The sequence below is a fragment of the Diachasma alloeum genome, unplaced genomic scaffold (genome assembly GCF_001412515.2).
Source record: "Diachasma alloeum isolate Michigan unplaced genomic scaffold, Dall2.0 Dall_scaffold_00371, whole genome shotgun sequence".
In the NCBI taxonomy this organism is placed as follows: domain Eukaryota; kingdom Metazoa; phylum Arthropoda; class Insecta; order Hymenoptera; family Braconidae; genus Diachasma; species Diachasma alloeum.
The window spans coordinates 634,108-654,416 of NW_021680510.1; the positions used below are offsets into that span (position 1 = coordinate 634,108).

The 20,309-nt window shown below is 37.5% G+C and overlaps 1 protein-coding gene across 2 annotated transcripts in view; it reads right to left on the bottom strand.

Annotated features, from left to right (window-relative positions):
* LOC107041688 overlaps positions 1 to 20,309 on the bottom strand; it is a 31,757-nt gene that overhangs the window by 7,356 nt on the left and 4,092 nt on the right. For both annotated transcript variants that reach the window (XM_015262342.1, XM_015262343.1), the window contains exon 2: positions 15,567 to 18,453. In XM_015262342.1, the coding sequence (XP_015117828.1) occupies positions 15,567 to 18,413 (2,847 nt within the window). In that variant the 5' untranslated portion in view covers positions 18,414 to 18,453. The remainder of the gene's footprint in view (positions 1 to 15,566; positions 18,454 to 20,309) is intronic.

Here is a 20,309-nt window from a genome sequence, read left to right on the forward strand (position 1 = left end):
AAGCGTCCCCTGAATTTTTCGGCTTATTTTGTTATTTATATAGAGAGAAATGTTTCGATCTTCATTACTTTTTTTATTATCTAGAATTATCAGCGAGAAAATTCTCCAGAATTCTGACTTTCTTTTTGGCTGACCAAGGGCATTGGCATCAACGATAATTGAGCTAATTGGATTAATGCATGTAATTTTTATTGAATGAAATCATGAAATAACAAAATTGAATGAAAAATATCAAATAAGTATTTTTCAATTTCGGAAAGTCATCAAAGATTAGCAAGTTTCAGTGTTATGACATCATTGTGGTATTGAGGGAAATGAAGAAGCTTAGCGACTAATGCGACAGATTATATACCTGACCACTTTCCCATTCCATATTCAGATTTCAGAAAGTATTTTAAATCCGACAAAATCACTAGCACAACAAATAAAATCTTGACTCAAGCCACAAATAACAATAAGAAAAAAGGTGCCAAATACTTTGAACTGCATTATAAAAATTCTCCAAAACCCTGGTGCAAAAAATATAAACTATCTAGAGAAGCTATTGTCAACGTAAATCGCATCAGAGCAAACGATTATCATCTTAGAGCCTCTTTACACAATTCGTATCATAAAGGTATATCCCTCGAAAACACGTTTTCTTAAGATTGTTCCCATGATTTTCATGGATAATGTTTATAATAGTCTCTTGTTATTGAAAAAAATTCTAACTAGCTGTACTACACAGTTTAGGAGATAATAAATAATGAAATGGGGGCTTCTAACACGCGAGGCATAGGCCAAGCGAGGGTTATGCCCCCCCCCCCTCCCGCCAACTCGATTTTTCAATTTTATGAAAAAAAGGTTCTTACGATGTTTGTAAAAAACTAATTCGTGGTAAACTGATAAATTCCGAATACGGTGAATTTTTTGTATAATTTTGTATTACATAGTTTCTGCGATATTGAACTCTGAAAAAAGGAAATTTCGTGGAAGCATTTCTTATTTAGTTCAAATAATTAATTAACAAATAGTTTCTCATTTGATTCAAACAGTTACTTTTTGTTGCCTGTGTCAACAATATATGAGGATAGAAAAACTCAATAACTTATCAGAATGCCATAAATTAAGAAAGTCATTTAGATTTAAATAAGTAAGTCATTTTTTTGTCATGACATGACAAGAATCTAAATTTTGTGGAAGATTTTAAATTTTCTTCCATCAGGTTGATTAATTTCCCTGAAGTGAATCTGTTCCACTCGATCAAATATTCTCAAGTGGAACATATAATTTTTTGGCAGAACTAATTTTTCTCTCGGTGTATAGTAAAATTTCCTGCGATTTTCTAGATAGTTTTTATTCAACTTTACTCTCCGTGTACAACTCAAGTCTTTCAAATGAGTATAACATATACTTCCCCAAAAAGAGTGTCAATCTCCTTTTTTTGTTGCGCAATAAATCTTCTATGAAAAGTCCCTTGATGATTTCTCCTAGCATCACTCATTTACCGAGAACATTTTGTGATTAACAAGATGAATCACGTCAACTCAAATCGTTATACCACTCCTGTTCTACATTAACAGTTCCATCACAGAGTGACAGCAAATTATGCAATTTCCACGTTAATCAAATTTTGCACGTATGAGAATTAAATTTCGGCCCATTTTTTCAAAGCGGAATTAATGTAATGATTTCTTTCAGAGTTTAAAAATACCCTATGGGAATAAGTATCATGATCACAGCGCATATGTGCGGTTTTTTATGACAGATTGGGTTCCCCTCTTCATTCCAGGGCTTCGTAGAATAAATAAGAGGAAAGACAGCGGTATCCACTGGACGGATAGAATTCCCTACGCCCAAAACATATTTTTTAATCATTTCCTGAAGATTTTCTGTAGTAAAAAAAAAATGGGAAGACAATTTCATAGGATATTTCATGCAGTCTACAGATATTTTGAATTTTTTCTTTAGAATCCTATGAATTCCTCCAAAAATTGTGAGATTCTCTCTTGATTTTCGCGGTTTTGCTATAAAAAATGATTATTCTCTGACTTTTAGACTCTTCCTCAACTATTTCCCAATACTTTTCTGTTCCAAACATCGTATTTGCTCCAATTCTCGAAGGAAAAGTTTGTAATGTTGTAATAACCCAGAAAAAAAATTATAAAAGCTTTTTTGATAGTTGAAAACATTTTCCTACAGAGAAATCGCATGGCATTTCCTCTCAGAGTCCCGCATTTCCGAGTTATTTTTATAATTACTCAGAGAAAGAAAAGTTTTAGTTTTCAGTGATATGTCTCTGATTTTTAGAAATGCATCCCAAAAATTAGGGAATTCATTTCTAATTTTTAATGTCTTTCAATAATAACTAGAATTATCGTCGGCATTAAGGATATCCAAGTATCTTCTACAATTCGGTACAGATCGAACTATAGATTCAAGCATTTTCAATCATCAAATTTGTCAATAAAATCGCGTGAGAAAAATTTGAAAAAAAATCATGAATATTCAGTGCCATTCAAATTACATTTAGCACAGAATTCTTATTTTTTAGACATTATTTAAACATATTTTTCTCTGTGTACCGTTCCTACAGTCAAATTTTCCGCGATTTTCTAGCTAATTTTTATCCAACTTTCCTGTCATGTGTAAGAAACAACTTTGTTTATTATTATTATTATTATTATTATTTGTTTACGTTCTTCGAATGAAATACATCAATTCTAGGAAGCACAGGTACTTAAATTCAAACGAAATAATTCTTGGAAGTACAGGCCAATGCTGTTAAATTCCAATGAAAAATTTATTTTGACTGGATGCGAATACTCCTGAAAATCAAACCATTTCTGTCTGATTTTCAGACTTTTTGTTGCTGAATATTGCGGTTCCCTAAAAATTACAGATACATCCCTAAAAAATCAATTATTTTATCTCTTCGTGACAGGATGTAATAAGTCGGCTCATCACACTCTACCCCTCTTATGAAAAAATAATTCAACTAATCCCAAAAATACCTTCTGAAAATCATCCTCATCATCGCAGCTCATAAGCAATAGATTCTTCCACATCACGATATCACTCGCTGCGGATCCCTTTCGCCTCCTAAACTCGGTCACCTCCTCCCTCTCCACCTCGTCAATCCCTCTGTGTCCTTCAAAATCAGGCGAGCAAAAGTCCGAGGTTCTAGTCCCCCCCGAAGGCGAAGACGACCCATCATCCACGCAAAATCCCTCATTAGCCCCCCACAAATTCTCATAAATATGTTCTCCATTATCCTCAAACGAGCTCTCCTCGTCGCACTCTGGTATCAGTCCCTGCTGACTCAAACTCTCCGATCCAAAGTACTTGTAGTCCGTGTCCTCGACGTCAATATTCCCCGAGTTATTGCAAGAATCGTACAACAATTCATCGGAAGACGCCACCTCGTCGTACTCCACCTCATCGATCTCATGTACATCATCAAAATTATTGAATGTCTCAGTCCACTCCGAGAAACTAACATTGAAATTGCCCTTTCCATTGGCCAATGCGAGATTATTCTCCCCATCAGTGACGCAAAAATCGCGATTTTCCCCGGAAAATTCGCAGCATTTTGCCCCACCCCCAGAACTTGCGCAAACATTCTCCAATTCAATTTCACACTCAGCCAAATAGTTTCCATCGCAACTCTCAGGAGCACCTCCACCACAATTGTCCTCACTGTTCCCACAAAACCTGATCATATCCTCCGGAAAATGTCTCTGAAATTCCCCGAAGTCACTGGTAGCGTCTTCCAGAAACCTCTCACACGATTTCAGCGCACAATTATCATCATTAACAAGCGCAAGATCAGGCAGTTCCTCCGTCGAATCATTTCCAAACTTCTCGGAGTAAAACCCTTTCTCGTTCTGTATCAACTCCACACAGCAGACCATCCTGGGATTCATGACTCGTCCCTGAATATTTTCACTCTCACTGAAATTCTCACCCATAACATGAGCCTCTAGATTACTTGTATTAACGGAACTCGTGAACTCGCCTTCGCTGGTGTTATCACACGGCAATTCGTCATAAATGTGAGACGATATTTCCTCTTCACAGCAGGCGACAATATCATCGTAATATTTACACACAACCTCCGGATTTTCAGTGATGTCATCCAGTTCAATTGATTCGTCGGCTATTGAGGCTACTGACTCTATGTAATCAGTGTCTGTGCCATCATCGAGGAACGATGTTGTCTGATGACTGTCACTCGTAATTCCAACTTCACAGAAATCACAGTTGGATCGAATTTGACGGAGCCAGTCGATTACAGGATAACCCTGGCGAGTTCTGACGTCCTCACAGCTCTCAACAATTTTTTTTCGCAAGTCGTCTGGCAACCACGTGTAGCTGGGCACATCGGCGGTGGCGAAGCCTGAGAGACTACTTTGAGAATGGGATTTCGATCTGATGGTCGAGTAAACACTGAGGAGACTCTTTTCCTCCATAACGCAGGTCTCTTCGTCCATTGTTGAGGGAAATATTCTGATAACGAATGGTGATACGATGAGTTCCTCTGGTTTATGACTCCACCCGCGGGATTCGTAGCCACATCCTTGCACTCAACACTTGCGGTTTTTGTTATGGGTCATAATGGGAGAGTTGTAATTGCTCGGTTGGAGAATTATCTTTTTGGATTCTTTACATTCTTCGGGTTTAAAGGGATGTGTTGACTGAGAGTTTTTTTCAGCTTTCGTTTCGGACTTTCTGAATTTGTTTTGTAGTAATTTTTAGGAGGAGGGGACACGTGGCACGCGGTGAATGTAGTTTAATGCTGCTGTTGTTTTTAGTAATTGCTATTTTTTTTAGATTTTTTGAGTTCAGCGGGTTATATTGACTCGATGGTTTGTTTCAGATTTGGCTTTATAAATTTGGTGTGTTAATTGTTATTTTATTATGGGGTTCAGTGCTGCTGTGGCTTTTACAGATTTTAAGTTCTAGATTTTTTGGTTTTAGCAAGATCTATTGACGTGATCATTCGATTCAGCTTTGGTTTATGATTTAATAATTTTAATTGCATTAATTTTTAATAGGATTAATAGAATTTAATAATTTTACAAAATAATACGAGTTTTGTATTAATTTTTAGGCGGAGGGGTCAGGTGACCCGAGGTGAATGTAGTTTAATGCTGGCGCTGTTTTTACTATTTGTTATTTATTTTTATTTTTTGGGTTTAGTCGTTTATGTTGACTCAATAATTTATTTGAGATTTAGTTTATGGCTTTATAGTTTTGCCTTAATTGTTATGTTATTACGGGGTTTAATGCTACTGTGGCTTTTACAGATTTTTAGTTATCGACGTGATGATTTGATTCAGCTTTGGTTTATAATTTAATAATTTTTATTGTATTAATTTTTTGTACACTGATAGAAAGCATTAGATATTGTTAATAAATGGATTTGGTTGAAGCCTAGGATCTATTCGGTCTCACCAAATGGTCATTCATTAATAATTAACAAATGCATATTTGAAAAGCCTTGTTTGACTGGAGTTTCACCTGTCAAGTGAACCATTCGTTAACTATTAACGATTATTTATTTGGTCATATTCAACTCTACCATTCGTTAATAGTTAACGAATCTCGTTTGGAATGAATGAATCATTCTATCAGTGTATGGTATTACCATGGGGGAAGGCAGGTGGCAAGGGATGAATGTCGTTCAATGCTGGTTGCGATTTTATTATATTTTTTTTTATATCTTCGGTTTTATTGTGAGATGAGATCGTTTTACCGGGTTTATTCTTGCAGTCTAACGGCGATGGTAATGGGAGGAGTGCGATAATGAATATCGGAGAGGCGGAGGGGGTGTATTTTTAGACGGGGTTCTGAATTTAGAGCTTCTGGAGTTCTGGGCATTGGCGGTGTAGCATACGCTATGGTTGCGGGGGGTACTGGGGTTCCTAGATTGATTCGTAAATATCAGTTCTGTTGACTTTGGGCGGGAGTTACTCGGGTGGGGGTAGTTTCGATTGATGCCTGTTTCGTGACGCAAAACGTCAAGTGAATTTTTGGCTTTTCGATCTATCAAGTGGAATTTATGAGATGAGTTTTTTTCATTTTTTCTTTAACACTAAACACTTTTTTTTTGAATAGTTTACGATAAATTTTGAAGCATGAACAGTTTTTTTAGGGTTGCACTCTTCAAGCGTTTTTTATTTTTATTTTTTTTTATTCAACTACTTCTTTTTTCACTCGTTAATTTTCTTGGCGTAGGGATCACTGATTTTTGTCAATTCAGCACTGCACAATGTATCAATAATTTTTGATTAGTTCATTTCATTCTGTTTAGATCAGTTTCATATTTATCTCACAACGCAACACGATCTGAGTGAAATGCTTTTCCAGTTGACTAAAACGCAGAATTATATGTGCATAAATCATCGAATGTTTTTGTATAACATCACGTTGTTTAGAATTCTTTCCTCTGTTCATTATGAGATTAGAACATAAGATTCTTTCATTACAAAATTGGATTAATCACTGCGAACTGTTCCGAATCGACATTTTTTAAGGATTCATTCAATACTTTCTGTCATTCTCTGTAATTTTCATTGAGTCATTTCATTAGACCGCACGTTCTCCAACGAATTCCTCACTTTTCAATTTAATTCTTCAAAATCTTATTTTGCAAAAATACACTGATAAAAAAAATTATTTGTATCCAGATGATTCTTCCTTGGAATAACCATTATTTATTTGAACCAATTTCAAATAAATAAGATCTTGCGGTGAATATCAATTATTTCTTCTTGAAATACATTTACTTGAATCAAATAAAACAGTCCTCGGCGCCAAGTCACATGTATTCACCACAAAAATGGAAAAGTTCTATTTTCTTTAACATAATAAAATCTCCAATCGAAAAATTTTCTATTTTCATGAATTGATCAAAAATTCATATCTAGGAGATGATTACACTGAGGAATGAATTGAATGTTGTTTTCTCGAATGAAGCCGATGTTTAAATTGAGCTTTCCTTACATCACATTGAACGAAATTTGCGATATCCAAGTTTGTGTTGAATTGTCGTAATCTGTGATTGTTATTGTAAACTAATGCGATTTTTTTAGTCAAGAAATATTAACTTCTTGCAACTCAACGATATCTTACTACAATGTCAAAGCTTTTTCCGCGTAACAATATTCATCCTGATTCGACATACGAAATGCTCACTTCAATCATAATTTACTTGGAACACCGTATGATCGTGTTGATTGAGATAACAACGTATTTAGTCATGAGAATAATTTTTATTTTTTCGTAAACCAACAAATTTATGGAGTTAGCAAACTTTTGGGTAGAAAGAAATCAAATACTTTCATCATTGCGACAGATAAAAGGAACTTCAATTCTAGAGAAGTTCGATTTCTCCCAATCAAATGTATCTCAAGAAGAGACAACTGGTATTCACTATGAAATCATGTTTATTTGAAAATTAACAACCAAATGATAGTTCAAATAAAATTCTCTTGATAAAATTACTTTTTTCTATCAATGCATATGTCCGAAACAATGTATCATAAAAAACCGTCTTTTCTAATTTTGAATAACATAATTTTCAAACACTCGATGAGTTCACTGACATTAGTAAATTAACCACTGTTAAATTATCTTAATGAACGTGTCAGTTGTCCCAAACAACTCGGTAAGCATCCGCGTAACGCACAGACTGAAGTGTCCGGACTGTTTGAGAACTGAATGGTCTCTACTGAGGAAAAGAGGAGGCATATGCACATGTGATTCACGAGACGAGCCAAGCAGCCCAGTAGCCAGTTAGTTTTACGAGTGCCAATGTATTTTCAAACCCAGTGGGCTTCATAATACGCACGCACACGGATTAAATTATACGCGGGGGTGGTGAGGCGGGGGGAGGGGGGGGGGGATGGGGGGTCAAGGGGGATTGGGNGGGGGGGGGGGGGGGGGGGGGGGGGGGGGGGGGGGGGGGGGGGGGGTGATGGGGAGGCAAGGGAGATTGGGTCGTTGGTATCAAAATGAAAAGCGACCCAGGCCCGGCCCGTACGTCAGATATATTCCTTACATGATTGTGACGTCGTGCGGGTGCAACAGAAGGCCTCTGTTGCGTTTTATTGAGGGGGACGGCTGGCATCATGTATTGGGAATTCTTGAGGATATTCACGAAGTGGGTGATAAATTCTCAATACATTCGTCTTATCTTATCCGCGTCCGTGAATAATTTTTTTTCCTCCGATTGGGATAAAAAGTATGGAAAGTGCCTTTCATTATTCAAGATGTCATTTTGGTGTGATTCAATTTTTTTTTGCATTTGGAAAAAAATTGGATGGCTATTTTTTCTCCAAAAATGTGTCAGTTTTTTGCGTTTCACCGAGAACGTTGGTGAATTATCCTTTTGAAGTTCTTCGAGTTGTTTTATATTTCCCACGTTATAGGATTGTGTTTTCAATGAGTTTTTTTTTATTATTGTGGAGGAATAATTAAGATGTTGAGCTTTGATGATAATGTCTTTTCAAGCATTCTTTTCTCTTGAGAGGCTTATTCTTTACTCGCCTTCGGCGAGCGCTACTCACCTCATACGGGTCAAAAATCACTTTTTTGTGATACCTGCCTGAAAAGTGAACTTTTCAAAACGGTTTAGTGGGCGTAAAGTGGTTGGTTTTCGCTGGACGTGCGTAAAGTTCGAGAAAGTGCGAAAAGTGAATTTCAAGGGCGTAAAGCAAAAGCTCTTGAACTTTACGCACCCGTGCACAAAGAGAACATTTCGACACTCGGCAATGAGGAACTTTTTTGGCGAATATGAGGGGACAGGACGAGCCGAAGGCGAGTTCTGTAATCATATGAGGTAGAAAAGTTTCCACGGCCGTGTGTCGAACAATATTTTTTGTCATTAGGCCCGAAAATCGCGGTTTATCGGACCTAGTGACGAAAAACAACCACTTTACCCCCATTACCGTTCCGAACTTTACGCACTAGTAACACAATGTACTATTACGCACTCGTATCGAAATAGACAATAGAAATAGACAATCTGGAAATCTATGGGAAATATTTATTCCACTCATCGAACTGAAAAATCGCCAGGGAAATAATGAAAATTCTGATAAATATTGACACTGAAGATGATATACATTTGGGGCCACAAAATTATAGATTGTGTTACTAGTGGGTAAAATTCCACTTTTTCGTACGCACGTGTAGCATATCCTCTTTTTGTGATACCCGCCGAGTTTACTGTTCGGGACGATATTGGGGTGAAGAGGTTTTTGTGCACGAGTGCGTAAAATTCTCATTATATACGCTCTCCTGAACTTTACCCATTGTAAAGAATTACTAGTTCCATTATGTACGCTCTCTCGAATTTTACGCGCGCCGTGCAAAAAACAACCCCTTTACGCATACGAAACCGGTTCAAAAAGTCTATTTTTCAGGCAGGTATCACAAAATGGTATATTTCGTAACGAGTGCGGAAAAGAGTTTTCGCCTTCGGCTCGTGCTATAAACCTCCCACGAGCCAAAAAACACTTTTCCCACGAGTATCGAACGATATTTTTCATCACAATGTGTGGAAAAGGGATGTTTTAGGCACGCGAAAAGTTACTTTAGGTATGAAGCGCTCGCCAAAGGTGAGTGCTACCCTCCCAAGTGTCAAAGAACACTTTTCCCCCGAGGGTCGAACCCTATTTTCTATCACAATGTGTGAAAAGTGGGATTTTCGCACACACTTGGAGCGTGCGTAAAATATCATTTTACGCACAAGTGATGAAATGATGATTTACATGGAAATTCGGAAAAAGTTTCCACACCTCCGAGGGGAATTAACATCAGAAAAAAGTGTCCAAAAATGTAGTGACTCTCCGGATGAAAAGATCTATTGTCTACTAAAATTCTCATCTTGTGAAAATGAGCAAATTCCCAGATCGAATTTGAACTCACACCTTCAGATTATCTTCTGACGCTCTTACCAATTGAATTTTTCTCACTGATATTCTGTCCTGATTTTCCTGAATCACCCATTCATTATCAATAAGTGTCACCGCATTCCCCTAGGATATTCTAGTTCTATTCATAATTTTCCTGGCGAAACATTCTCTTGATGTCGATCATTAATCGAAACATAATATCAAATAATTCGAGTCAACATCAAAAAAACTATTCCAGCAGTTTTTATATTTTCCATCATGTTTATTTCCTTTGGAAGTTCGTTTGGTTTTTTCTCGAAGGGCCTCACATCCGATTCTCCACGGACCAGATTCCTCGAAGCGTTTATTTACTCAGTAAGACAAATCCAAAATTGTTTTCTATTGTTTTAAAAATTTCCTCTTCCTCACTTTATTATTTTATCATCGTAAACTACGGATAACCATGAGAGCCATGTCAAAGTTAAAGTGATCGACCAATTGCCCCAGACGCATGACGAATTCAATTAACTTCGGGTCAAGTATAACGCCACGACCCTTCGCAAAGGAGACAAACTACGCTCTTGACGCATCCTATAATAATCCGTGATGTGCACAAAACGTGCGTTTCTCTCCACACATTTCATCCAATTAACCCAGTATGATGTCATCATCCATCCTCATGGGTTTCACTAATTACATCCATGAAATTACCACGAAATATAAATTGAACTTATGTGAGAGAAGGGTTGGGAATGTGTGAGTTACACACATGTGTGTTTTTCTTGAATGGTTGACACATTTTGACTCGTTATAATCCCTAATGTGTTCTATGTTTGGAGTTGGGTAAATAAACAATTTTGGGGGGATACATATGTCAAATATGTCGACATTTATGGGAATATTTTTTTTTTCAGAATAAATGTCATACAAAAAAATTGAATGTAAAACATTTTTTTCGGGCCTATCTGAATGGGAAGAAATGGAATTCAGTATGTCTCGTTACTTTTTGTAGTGCACACGAAAAAAATTTTGAAATCCAATCCCATTATTTCATGAAAATTGAAGGATATACAAGAATCTTCTACAGTGTGACTCCTCCAAGTAAGAGATATCTTCCATCTTTCTTGTTTTTTTTTTCAGAAAATTTTCGGTTGATTAATTTATAAAAATTCTTTTCGTAAAAAATCAACAAATGCATTTCTTTTATCACTTTATTGTAGATATAAATATACAGCGTGCACTGTTGAAAAAATTTAACTGAATTTTCCAGAAAATGACACTGAATTCAATTTAACGGAAAAAAGTCTATGAAACTTCAAGTTTCCCTGAAAATTCAAGGAAATTCCGGATTTTTCACTGAAAGAACCATGAAGATGCCGAAATTTCTATGAATTTTCAATGTAAACATGATAATTCAATAAGAAATTGCTTTGAAATTTCAAAAAATTGAAAATTCAAGGACATTTTTGCTTGAATTTTCCTAATTTCCATTAATTTTCATGGAATAATTCAACTGAAATTAAAAATTTCCATGAATTTTCCACGAAAACCACGAATTTTCAATGGTAAAATTCCCTGAAATTTCAATGAAACCGTTACTTGTTTCATATTTCAAGACTAAACCCTGGAAACTTCAGTGGAAATTTTTTAACAGTGTGTCCCAAAGTCATCGTACTTATCGTAGGGGAAGCTTTGGAGTATTTGGAGAAGAAAAATCTAATGAATTTCTTATCTCCGACATTTTGTTTATTAGTTATTAAGAAAAAAAAAGTCAATTAAACGCTATTCTCTGATAGAAAAATCATATCCCCTTTCCCGTTTAAGGTGGAAGGGTGATGACATTAAATGTCTAATCGATTTGAATTAGTTCCATCCCTCGATATTGAATGAGTGTGGAGATATCAATTTTTTACGTTGACATCGATTTTTAGGGTCACATTGCGTGTAGGAACCAAATAGGTCTTATGCTGCGGTGAAATTTGTTCCGAGAATTTCCTCCCCCGAGCATGACGATAGAAGAACACTTTTCTTTCTGATTATTGTGCATTAAATGCCCAATCGATTGCCATCATTTTTATTCCTCCAGCCCAAGTGAGAGAGGTGATAAACGTTTTCAAAAAGACGATGATTTGCAGTGAATTCTTGCTTTGTTGATGAATAACTCGTTAACAAAGCGCCGGAAACAAAAATTGTAGTAGACTACAATTATCTATAAATAATTCCTGGAAGCTACCCTCACGATATATACGATGAGTTTTGGAACACCCTGTATATCAGAAGGAGAAAAAGAATTTTAATGAAAAACTCCCTTCGAGGTCTTCAACAACACGTAGGGAAATTCCGAGAGGCTACTCAATTCCTAATTGAATGACACCATGATTTCGAAATAAAGTCGATTTCGGGTCGTTTGAGCGGGGATTTCAGTGATTTCGGAAAAAATGATTTCGGTGATTTCGGGCGTCACGTGAGGTGATTTCACGATTTCGAATGATTTCATTAATTCGAAATCAGTGATCTCCAAAAAATAAAGTTGATAAATAATAGCGGCAGTGCAAAAAGGGCCGCGTGAAATTATGAAAATCAAAACTGGCAATAATAACAGGCAAATATTAACGCATTCGTTTGATTCCACTCCGCCAGTCTTGAGCTGATGACGATGAACAGCGGTCCATTTTACCATTTTACTATGGCAGTAAGTACGGCATTTTATTATCATCGTTGACAGGCGTGTTAATTCCAAAATCACGAATTACTTGGACGGTTCGCATTACGCCAGTGTGCCACTGATTTTAAAAATTTATTTAAAAAATTTATAATATGGCTCAATTCCATATATTTTTCAAATTTATAAAGAATATATAAAAAATATATGTAAAACATATATTTCATATATTTTTTTTTTGCATATAAATTGGCCCAATTCAAGATATTTTTAAATATATTTTTCAAAATATAAATGTTTCCGTGTGGGTTCAGAGATGATGTCAAAAACGATTTCGGAGAGATGAAATCACTCAATTTCAGTGATTTCACATGATTTTGGAAGGATTTCATGCCAGAGTGGCGCCTTGATTTCGGAAGTGAGGAGCCCCTCGGGAAATTCTTTTAAAAAAACTAGTCCTAGCACGGAAAAAAGGGCGCAAAGTGATGGCCAGGGAAAAATTCTAGTGCCGGCACTAGAAATTCTATTGAGTAGAGTTCTTATACGAAATTTTCAGTAGTAGTACCCCAAGAGCTTCAAAATTATTGGCTATTACAGGGAAAGACCCGATTAATTTTGACGCTCGAGAGGTATTTATTGGATTGGAGCAGAACTAAAAAGGATTTGAACAAATTGTGTTAATAGAATAACCCGATTTCTGTAGACTGTCAAATAGAAGTTTCGATCTGAAATGAACCGAAAAAATGAAGAGCTGCTGCGAAATATTCAAAACCTAGGAGGAAATATCCCAAATAAAACTGTCGGGTAAAACTGCCTCCAAAACTGCGCTTTGATTAGGCGAAATCTGATTGGGAAAAATAATCACAGAAATCCCCAGAAATTTTAACAGCACTAGAATTTTTCATGGCCGGTAGATGGGGATTTTTCCAATACGAGTACTAGAATTTTTCTACAGAATTTCTCTCCGTGAAATGCATAAAAAGTTTCATCCATCGGAGAATTTTAATATATCAGATTCATAGTACCATAAATTTAGAATACCATAGATTTTTTAATAGTGTGTATAATTGTATATCAACGGATGAAATTTATCCTTCGTGTTATTCAACCTCTGGGTGAAAATAAACGAAAAAATTCCGGAAACCTACATCTGTCACACCCTCATCATTTATGCAAATGTCAGCTCTCACCAAAGGAGTTCAAAGAATGGAATTCATGTTTCAATGTGAAAGAATTCAAAAAATGAATTCAAAATATCAAATGTCTCATCATCAATTGAATGGAGTTCACCTTTTCATGTGTTCTCCTCCTTCGAGAGTAACAAAACAAATTCAACGAAAATTCATCTCTAGAAGCTTTTAGACCCTTGAAATATCCAAAAATTTCCATCTCGTAACAAAGCCTATGCAACATTCATCCATAAACGAATCCAACTAATTAATCTTCCTTTCCCCTTAGTCCCCAAAGCATTTCTCAAGATTTTCTCAACCTCAAAAATCTTTCAACAAATAAATTAAACGAGTGGATGAATGCGTATGTCTATACCATAGCATACACGGAGAGAAAAGTTGGATAAAAATGAAGAAAAATTGAGAGAAAAGTTGGATAAAAACGACAGAATGTCGTGGGCAGAAAAATCAGAAAAAAATTGAAAATTGTGAATTCAAGTGTCTCGAAAATTATAGTAATTTTTGAAATAATTTATAGAGGAGAATGGGGCAAAATGAAATAGTCGAACAACGACAGTTTGACGCAATTCAAGCAAAAATATTTTTTGTTGTTAAATATTTTTTTTATCAACTTTTGTTTATTAACTTTTTTTTATTCTTGAGAGTCCTAATGAGAATAATAATTTTCCATTCAGTAGAATGAAAAACTATTAAGAAGTTTTGACGGGAGAAGATTTTGTCAATGGATTAATTGAAAATAAAATGAGACAGCAAAATTCGAAGTCCGGAGGAAGACTCAGGGGGAGACCCAGAGAGAGAAAAAGGAAAATGTGATGCTGAATCTCAATCGAATGAAAAAAGAAAAGTGTAATCGGCCTAATCTAATCAATTGAATTATAAAACGAATACAAAATTATTATTCTCATCAGTACTCCCAATAATAAAGTTTGCACTTTTCCCTGGAGGTCTGGCACTTTTCCCCGATATAGGGTGAAAGAGTATTGAAAATCGAGTTCCTTCCGCGATTACTCAACTTGTTCGGTAATTTTTCTCCACCTTTTTTCTCCGTGCATTTATTTTTGCTAATCAGTTAGTAATAATATGCTACCAAATGGACATTTTACACATAATTTTCCTATAGTATATTATAACATTAATCGTCTCATATTATAATATTAATCAATTTTGTTAGATTTTTAAGATATTCACAACTATCACGAAAAATAATATTGAAGGAACTTTTTTCATGCATAAGTAAATCAATTTGAAATATCATATTCAAAAATATTATTGGGGAACAATTTTGAAAAAACGCTCAATTTTCGAATACCATTCTATGAATCGAAATTACGAATCGAACTCGATCAAAAGAACATCCAAGAAATTTCTGAATCCACAATTGAATGAAATCAAAAAATTTTTTTTGTCTTCGTCGCACAACCGATTTTTCATTGTGAAAAATTCATACATGAATTGCGTTTTGATTCTAAAGTAGCATTTTCGGACTTTGAAGATCATAATTGATTGCTACAGCTCAAGAAACTAGAAACTTCCTAGAAATTTCCTAGAAACTCTTTGAATTCTCTCGAATTTTTTAAAAACTCCTTGAATTCCTTCGAATTTTCTAGAAACTCCTTGAATTTTTTCCAAATATCAAGAAACTTGTCAAATTACCTCGAAATACCTTGAATTTTCTAGAATTCCGATAGATGGCGTTGCACATAAGAACCGTTTCCCAAAATGACCCCCCATATTAAAACCATAGACGTATCCACGTCAAAAAATTTAAATTTGCCCGATGACAAAGCTTCCATTCGTAAGCAAAATAAAACCAATTGAAAGTAAAGCACTCACCCTATCCCCCGCCTCATTAACAAAGCAGATCTGTTCAGTGATATCATCAAACTTCTGGATCCACCCAGGAGGCAGATCGATAGCGCACTCGTAGCCCTCCTCGCCACCCCGATGTACAGGACTCGGCTGTGACGACCCTTCAAAAGCAGCAGTGACCTCCGACTCCGATTGGCTCTGCAGTGCCTCCGAGCTGGCATTGGAGCTGAGAACCTGCTCATCAGATCCACTCTCCCTGATCTTTCCCTCGCCCCCCTCCCTCCTCGCCCCCACATCACTCATCTTCCTGTTAGCCCTGCCCCCTCGACTGTCATCCAGACCATCAGTACTGGACAACAACTCCTTCGACTGCAAACAATTATCAGATCCACTGTCAGACGTACACAGAAGCGTCTTAAACCCAACGGCAGTGCTAGATTCGATGTTAATATCCCCAGGTCCAATCTTAGCATTTCTGAAGACATCAGTCCTGGGCACCCACACGTCATCCTCAGAGAACACCTCCTCGCGCTTATGAATCCTCCTCGGCAAAGGCATAACCTTCCCCTCGATCTTATCCAACGTGGCAGGCAACTTGGTCCTCGGAAGAGGCACAGGCTTGCTGACAGTCTCCTTCTTGGGGCTGAACACCTCCGGAGGATCATCCTCATCCTCCTCCAGGCAGTGCAAGTCCCCCAAGCTTCGACTCCTCCGTTTATTCGACATCGCTGCCAACGAACTGATATCACTCTCCCTCCTGAACCGACGATAGGCGTCAGGTATCGTTGCACAGCACATCGTCGAGCTCTTCTTCAATCCCCTCTTCCAACTCTCCTCGTCATCGTCGTCAGAGTCCTCCTCCCTTCGTCGAAAATACTTGCCCTCTCGTTTCGTCTTAAAGCTCCCTGTGTACTCAAGCTTATGCCTGAATTTAGCGTAATCCTTGGTCGGCTCTGGGGGATCCAGTCGACTCCACGAGTCGTCAGACTTGTCAACACCCTCCTGTATTCCACTGTCATCGTAATGGCCCTCGTCACTCAAACTCTCACTCATCTTAGTCTCACCAATTTCACTAGTCCGTTTAGCTGGCTGAAACTTAATCTCACTCGCCAATTTCTCCAACGATGGTGTCAACTTCAATTCACTGCTAGTGTCCATCGGTTTTATCTTCAATTTTGGCCGCATTCTCACTTTCTCGGGGTTCTGGGGCTTGATGTTCGAGTAACATGGTTTCTCGATGGCGTCAGAACTCGAGTGGATCGGCTCTGGGTAGTGACTCGACACAGGCTTATCTCGAGATAACGATCGAGCGTCATCGAGCAACTCATCGGGGGAAACGTCGTTGAGAATGTTCGCCTCATTGTACTCGTCCAGTATCTTTGGGGACTTTGGCGAACGCAATGGCTTCGTCGAGATTATGGCGTCGGTTTTCTTGAAGGTGAATGCGGATTTTGGGGACTTTTTGCGGTGTCTAGAGGGTTTTGATTGTGAGTTCTCGGTGGAGATGTCTGATGTCTCGGATATGTTGGAGGTTTCGTCGTCCTCGAGGGGAGCAGTGAGTTTGTGCTCGGGACTGTTCTCCTCTGAGTTTATGGAGATCTTGCAGATGTTCATGGGGGAGCTGGACTTGAAGTCACCTGGGGTCGTTGGTGTGTGACCCTCGGACTTGAGAAGATTCATCTCGTGGAGCTCTTGGGTCAGTTTGTCGAGGGGATCGAAACTCTTTATCTCTGTACTTTTAATCTGAATGCTTGGTTTCTTGTTGCTTCCTCTCTCTTTGCACATTTGAGTTAGCTCTGACATGAGCTCCTCCACAGCCCAAGTTCTTCGTTTATCGTTGAGAATCCTGTGATCGTCCTCGTCGTTATCAGAGGGTATCTGTCCAGCTATCGTCAGCTGTCTTCCATACGTGGGCTTCGGGCTCAGGCTCCTCTCGGTCCTCTGGAACTGGTGTGCTTCCAGCTCCAGACTTCTGCTGTTCCTGTTTTTGCTGATGGGTTCCTCCAGATTGTGGGGCTTTTCGAATTTCCTACGATCGAATTTGTCGTCGTAATCGCTGTCTATCTGGGAGTCGTCTGATCGAGATGATCGAGTTCGAATTCTTCGGTTTTTTGTTTCCTCTTTGTTTTGGTTTATTAGTTTGTCGAAGTCTGTGTTGTCGGAGATTTTACGCCGACGGTCGAGAGAACTCTTGAGTTCCTTTCGGAAAGGGTCCTGAAGGGACATCTCCATCCTGGAGGGAATGTCAAAGGATTTTGGGCTTGTTGAGAAACTTTTTGTCAGTGGTTTTGGGGAAGCGCTCTCTTCTGGAAGTTTTGTCAGAGCTTCTTTGGACTGTTTTCGCTCCTTCGTGGATTCTTTGGATGTTTCGTCGAAACTCTGCCCGTATTTTCTATCGCGCTCGAGGGATTTTGATTTTATAGCTGCTAAACCGACCTTTAGCTCAGCACGGGACTGGTAATCCATAGCGTTGTGCTTGTATGAGTCGTCTATGAAGGAATGCTTGGAGGATTCTTGTTTAGTATCCATTGCGTTCACCAGCCATTTTTTAACGTTCTTCATGGCACTTGAGTGACTCTCCTTCGGCATACTCTTGTATTTCGGGTGGTCTGGCGGCTCAAAGGTGCCGTCCCGTTCCTCGTCCGAGTTCTTGCGGGAGGTCTTCGATATTTCCCGGACGTAAGTCGCAGGAACGTAGAAGGAGCGCTGCTCCCAGGTTCGCACCACCTGCCACCAGTCGGCGTTTGTCTTCTGTAGAAGGTAGAGACGCTCATTTTTCTTTATGGCGATCTCACGACCTTCGGCGGTTTTGTACTGAAAGTCGTAGAGCACCTTCACGTAAGAGTGCTCTTGAAGGTCTTGGCCACTCATGGCAGAGTATGGTTACATGATTTTTTGAGTATCAGTGCCACTGGAATGAAAAGAGGGGAATTAGTGTGGGGTTGTTTGAAATTGCACTGTTAGAAAAAAAGTGAAATTTCATGGACAGTTGACTACTAATTTTCAGGACAGTGACACTAAATGCGATTTAGGGGAAGAAATCATGAAATTTGAGGTTTCACTGAAAGTTCAGTAAAATTCCAGAATTTTAAACACCATAAAGACAAGAATTACTTAATTTATTTGAATTTCCAATCTGATATGAATATTCAGTGCCAAATTACATTGAATTGTCAGTGAAATCTGAAATTTTAAGATTTTTTTCACCCTAAATCGTATTCAGTGTCACTTTCTTGAAAATTCAAGAATATATTTACCGTAAATTCATGGGTTTCTATTTATTTTCAGGGAGGGAAAAATGGAACTGAAATTTACAGTTCTCTTTGATTTTTCCATGAAATTCTGAATTTTAAATGACGAAAAAACAAGTGGATAATTGCATTTTCTGTGAATGAGTATAGTTTTTGGTACTCATAAAGCAGCATTTTGCTTCTGAATGGATTCTCTGTTTTCGAATTCCTATTTACTCTTCTCTTCTTCTTCATTCATGTCACAGTACTATCATAAATTGAAATGCCATGAAAATTTTTGTGTATTATTTTGTGGGTTCCCCCCCCCATGTACCGCATTCGCCGAAGGACAAGGGAAAACCTCATTGTTGAGGGGAAAAATTGCCTAGGTACAGTCGTCTCTTGCGAAACTCCCATTCGACAATGAAACCGTGAGATTTAGTGTCATAAATTCCTAATTTGCGAATTAATTCATTCTTTCAAATGATCAAGGATTCAGACACTCTGAAGGTATATCCCTAGAAAACACGTTTTTCTCAAGATTGTCCCCATGTTTTGCATAGACAATGATTATAATACTCCCAGCTATTGAAAAAAAATGCTAACTAGCTGTAATTCACAAAAATCAACAAAACCATTGATTTCATCGATGGATTTTGTTTCTTTTGGACATTTTTTGAATACTTTTAGATTTTAGCTTGCAAAGAACGCATCGCACATTCGTAGACTTGAATTGTACAACGCGCAATTCGAAGTGTGCATTGCACGGCGAAGAAAAAAATTTTTGGCTAAAACATTAAAAAAAAACGAGTAAATATCCATTTACTCGAGCGAAGTATTCATTTTTTCAATATCGTATTTCTCCAGTCGACTCATTCCGAGACAATCCTCATTAGGTTTCAATTATGACAATTATATTGCTCTAGAAAATGATCATGTTAGTTATGACCTAGAGTGAACTCCCTCAATAATTATCAACATTAAAAAATTAATTGAAATTCTTCCTTCTAGAAAATAAGAAGTTTATGAAAAATGAATAATCATTGGAGGTAAAAATGAATAATCATCCAAGGTTATATGCAATACAGTCATCCTCTAGAGCGATATGATTGTCACAATTGAAACTTAAGCAGGCTCGCCTTGGAATGACTCCATTGGAGGAATATGATTTTGAAAAATTAAATACTTCTCTCAAGTAAACGAATATTGGGCAAAAATATATTTTTTTTTCAGTGCAACATTTAAATTTCAATCAAAAACAGCCAGCGGACAAACCCATCGTGAATTATGACGTGTGTCGTACCCTACACTGAGAGAAAAACAAACACGTTGTCAAACAAGTCTTATTTGGGCCAACAAAATCGCTAGTTGGAAATTGCCAACAAAGAATTTGTTTGGTTCGAATTTAAAAGTCTTAAACATGAATAATTGTTCTGCTTCCGACAGCAACGAAATATTTGGCTCAAGAGGCAGATAATTCACACCAGACGGTGCCTTTTCGGGATGAAAATATCTTGTATAGAGGAAAATTTATCAA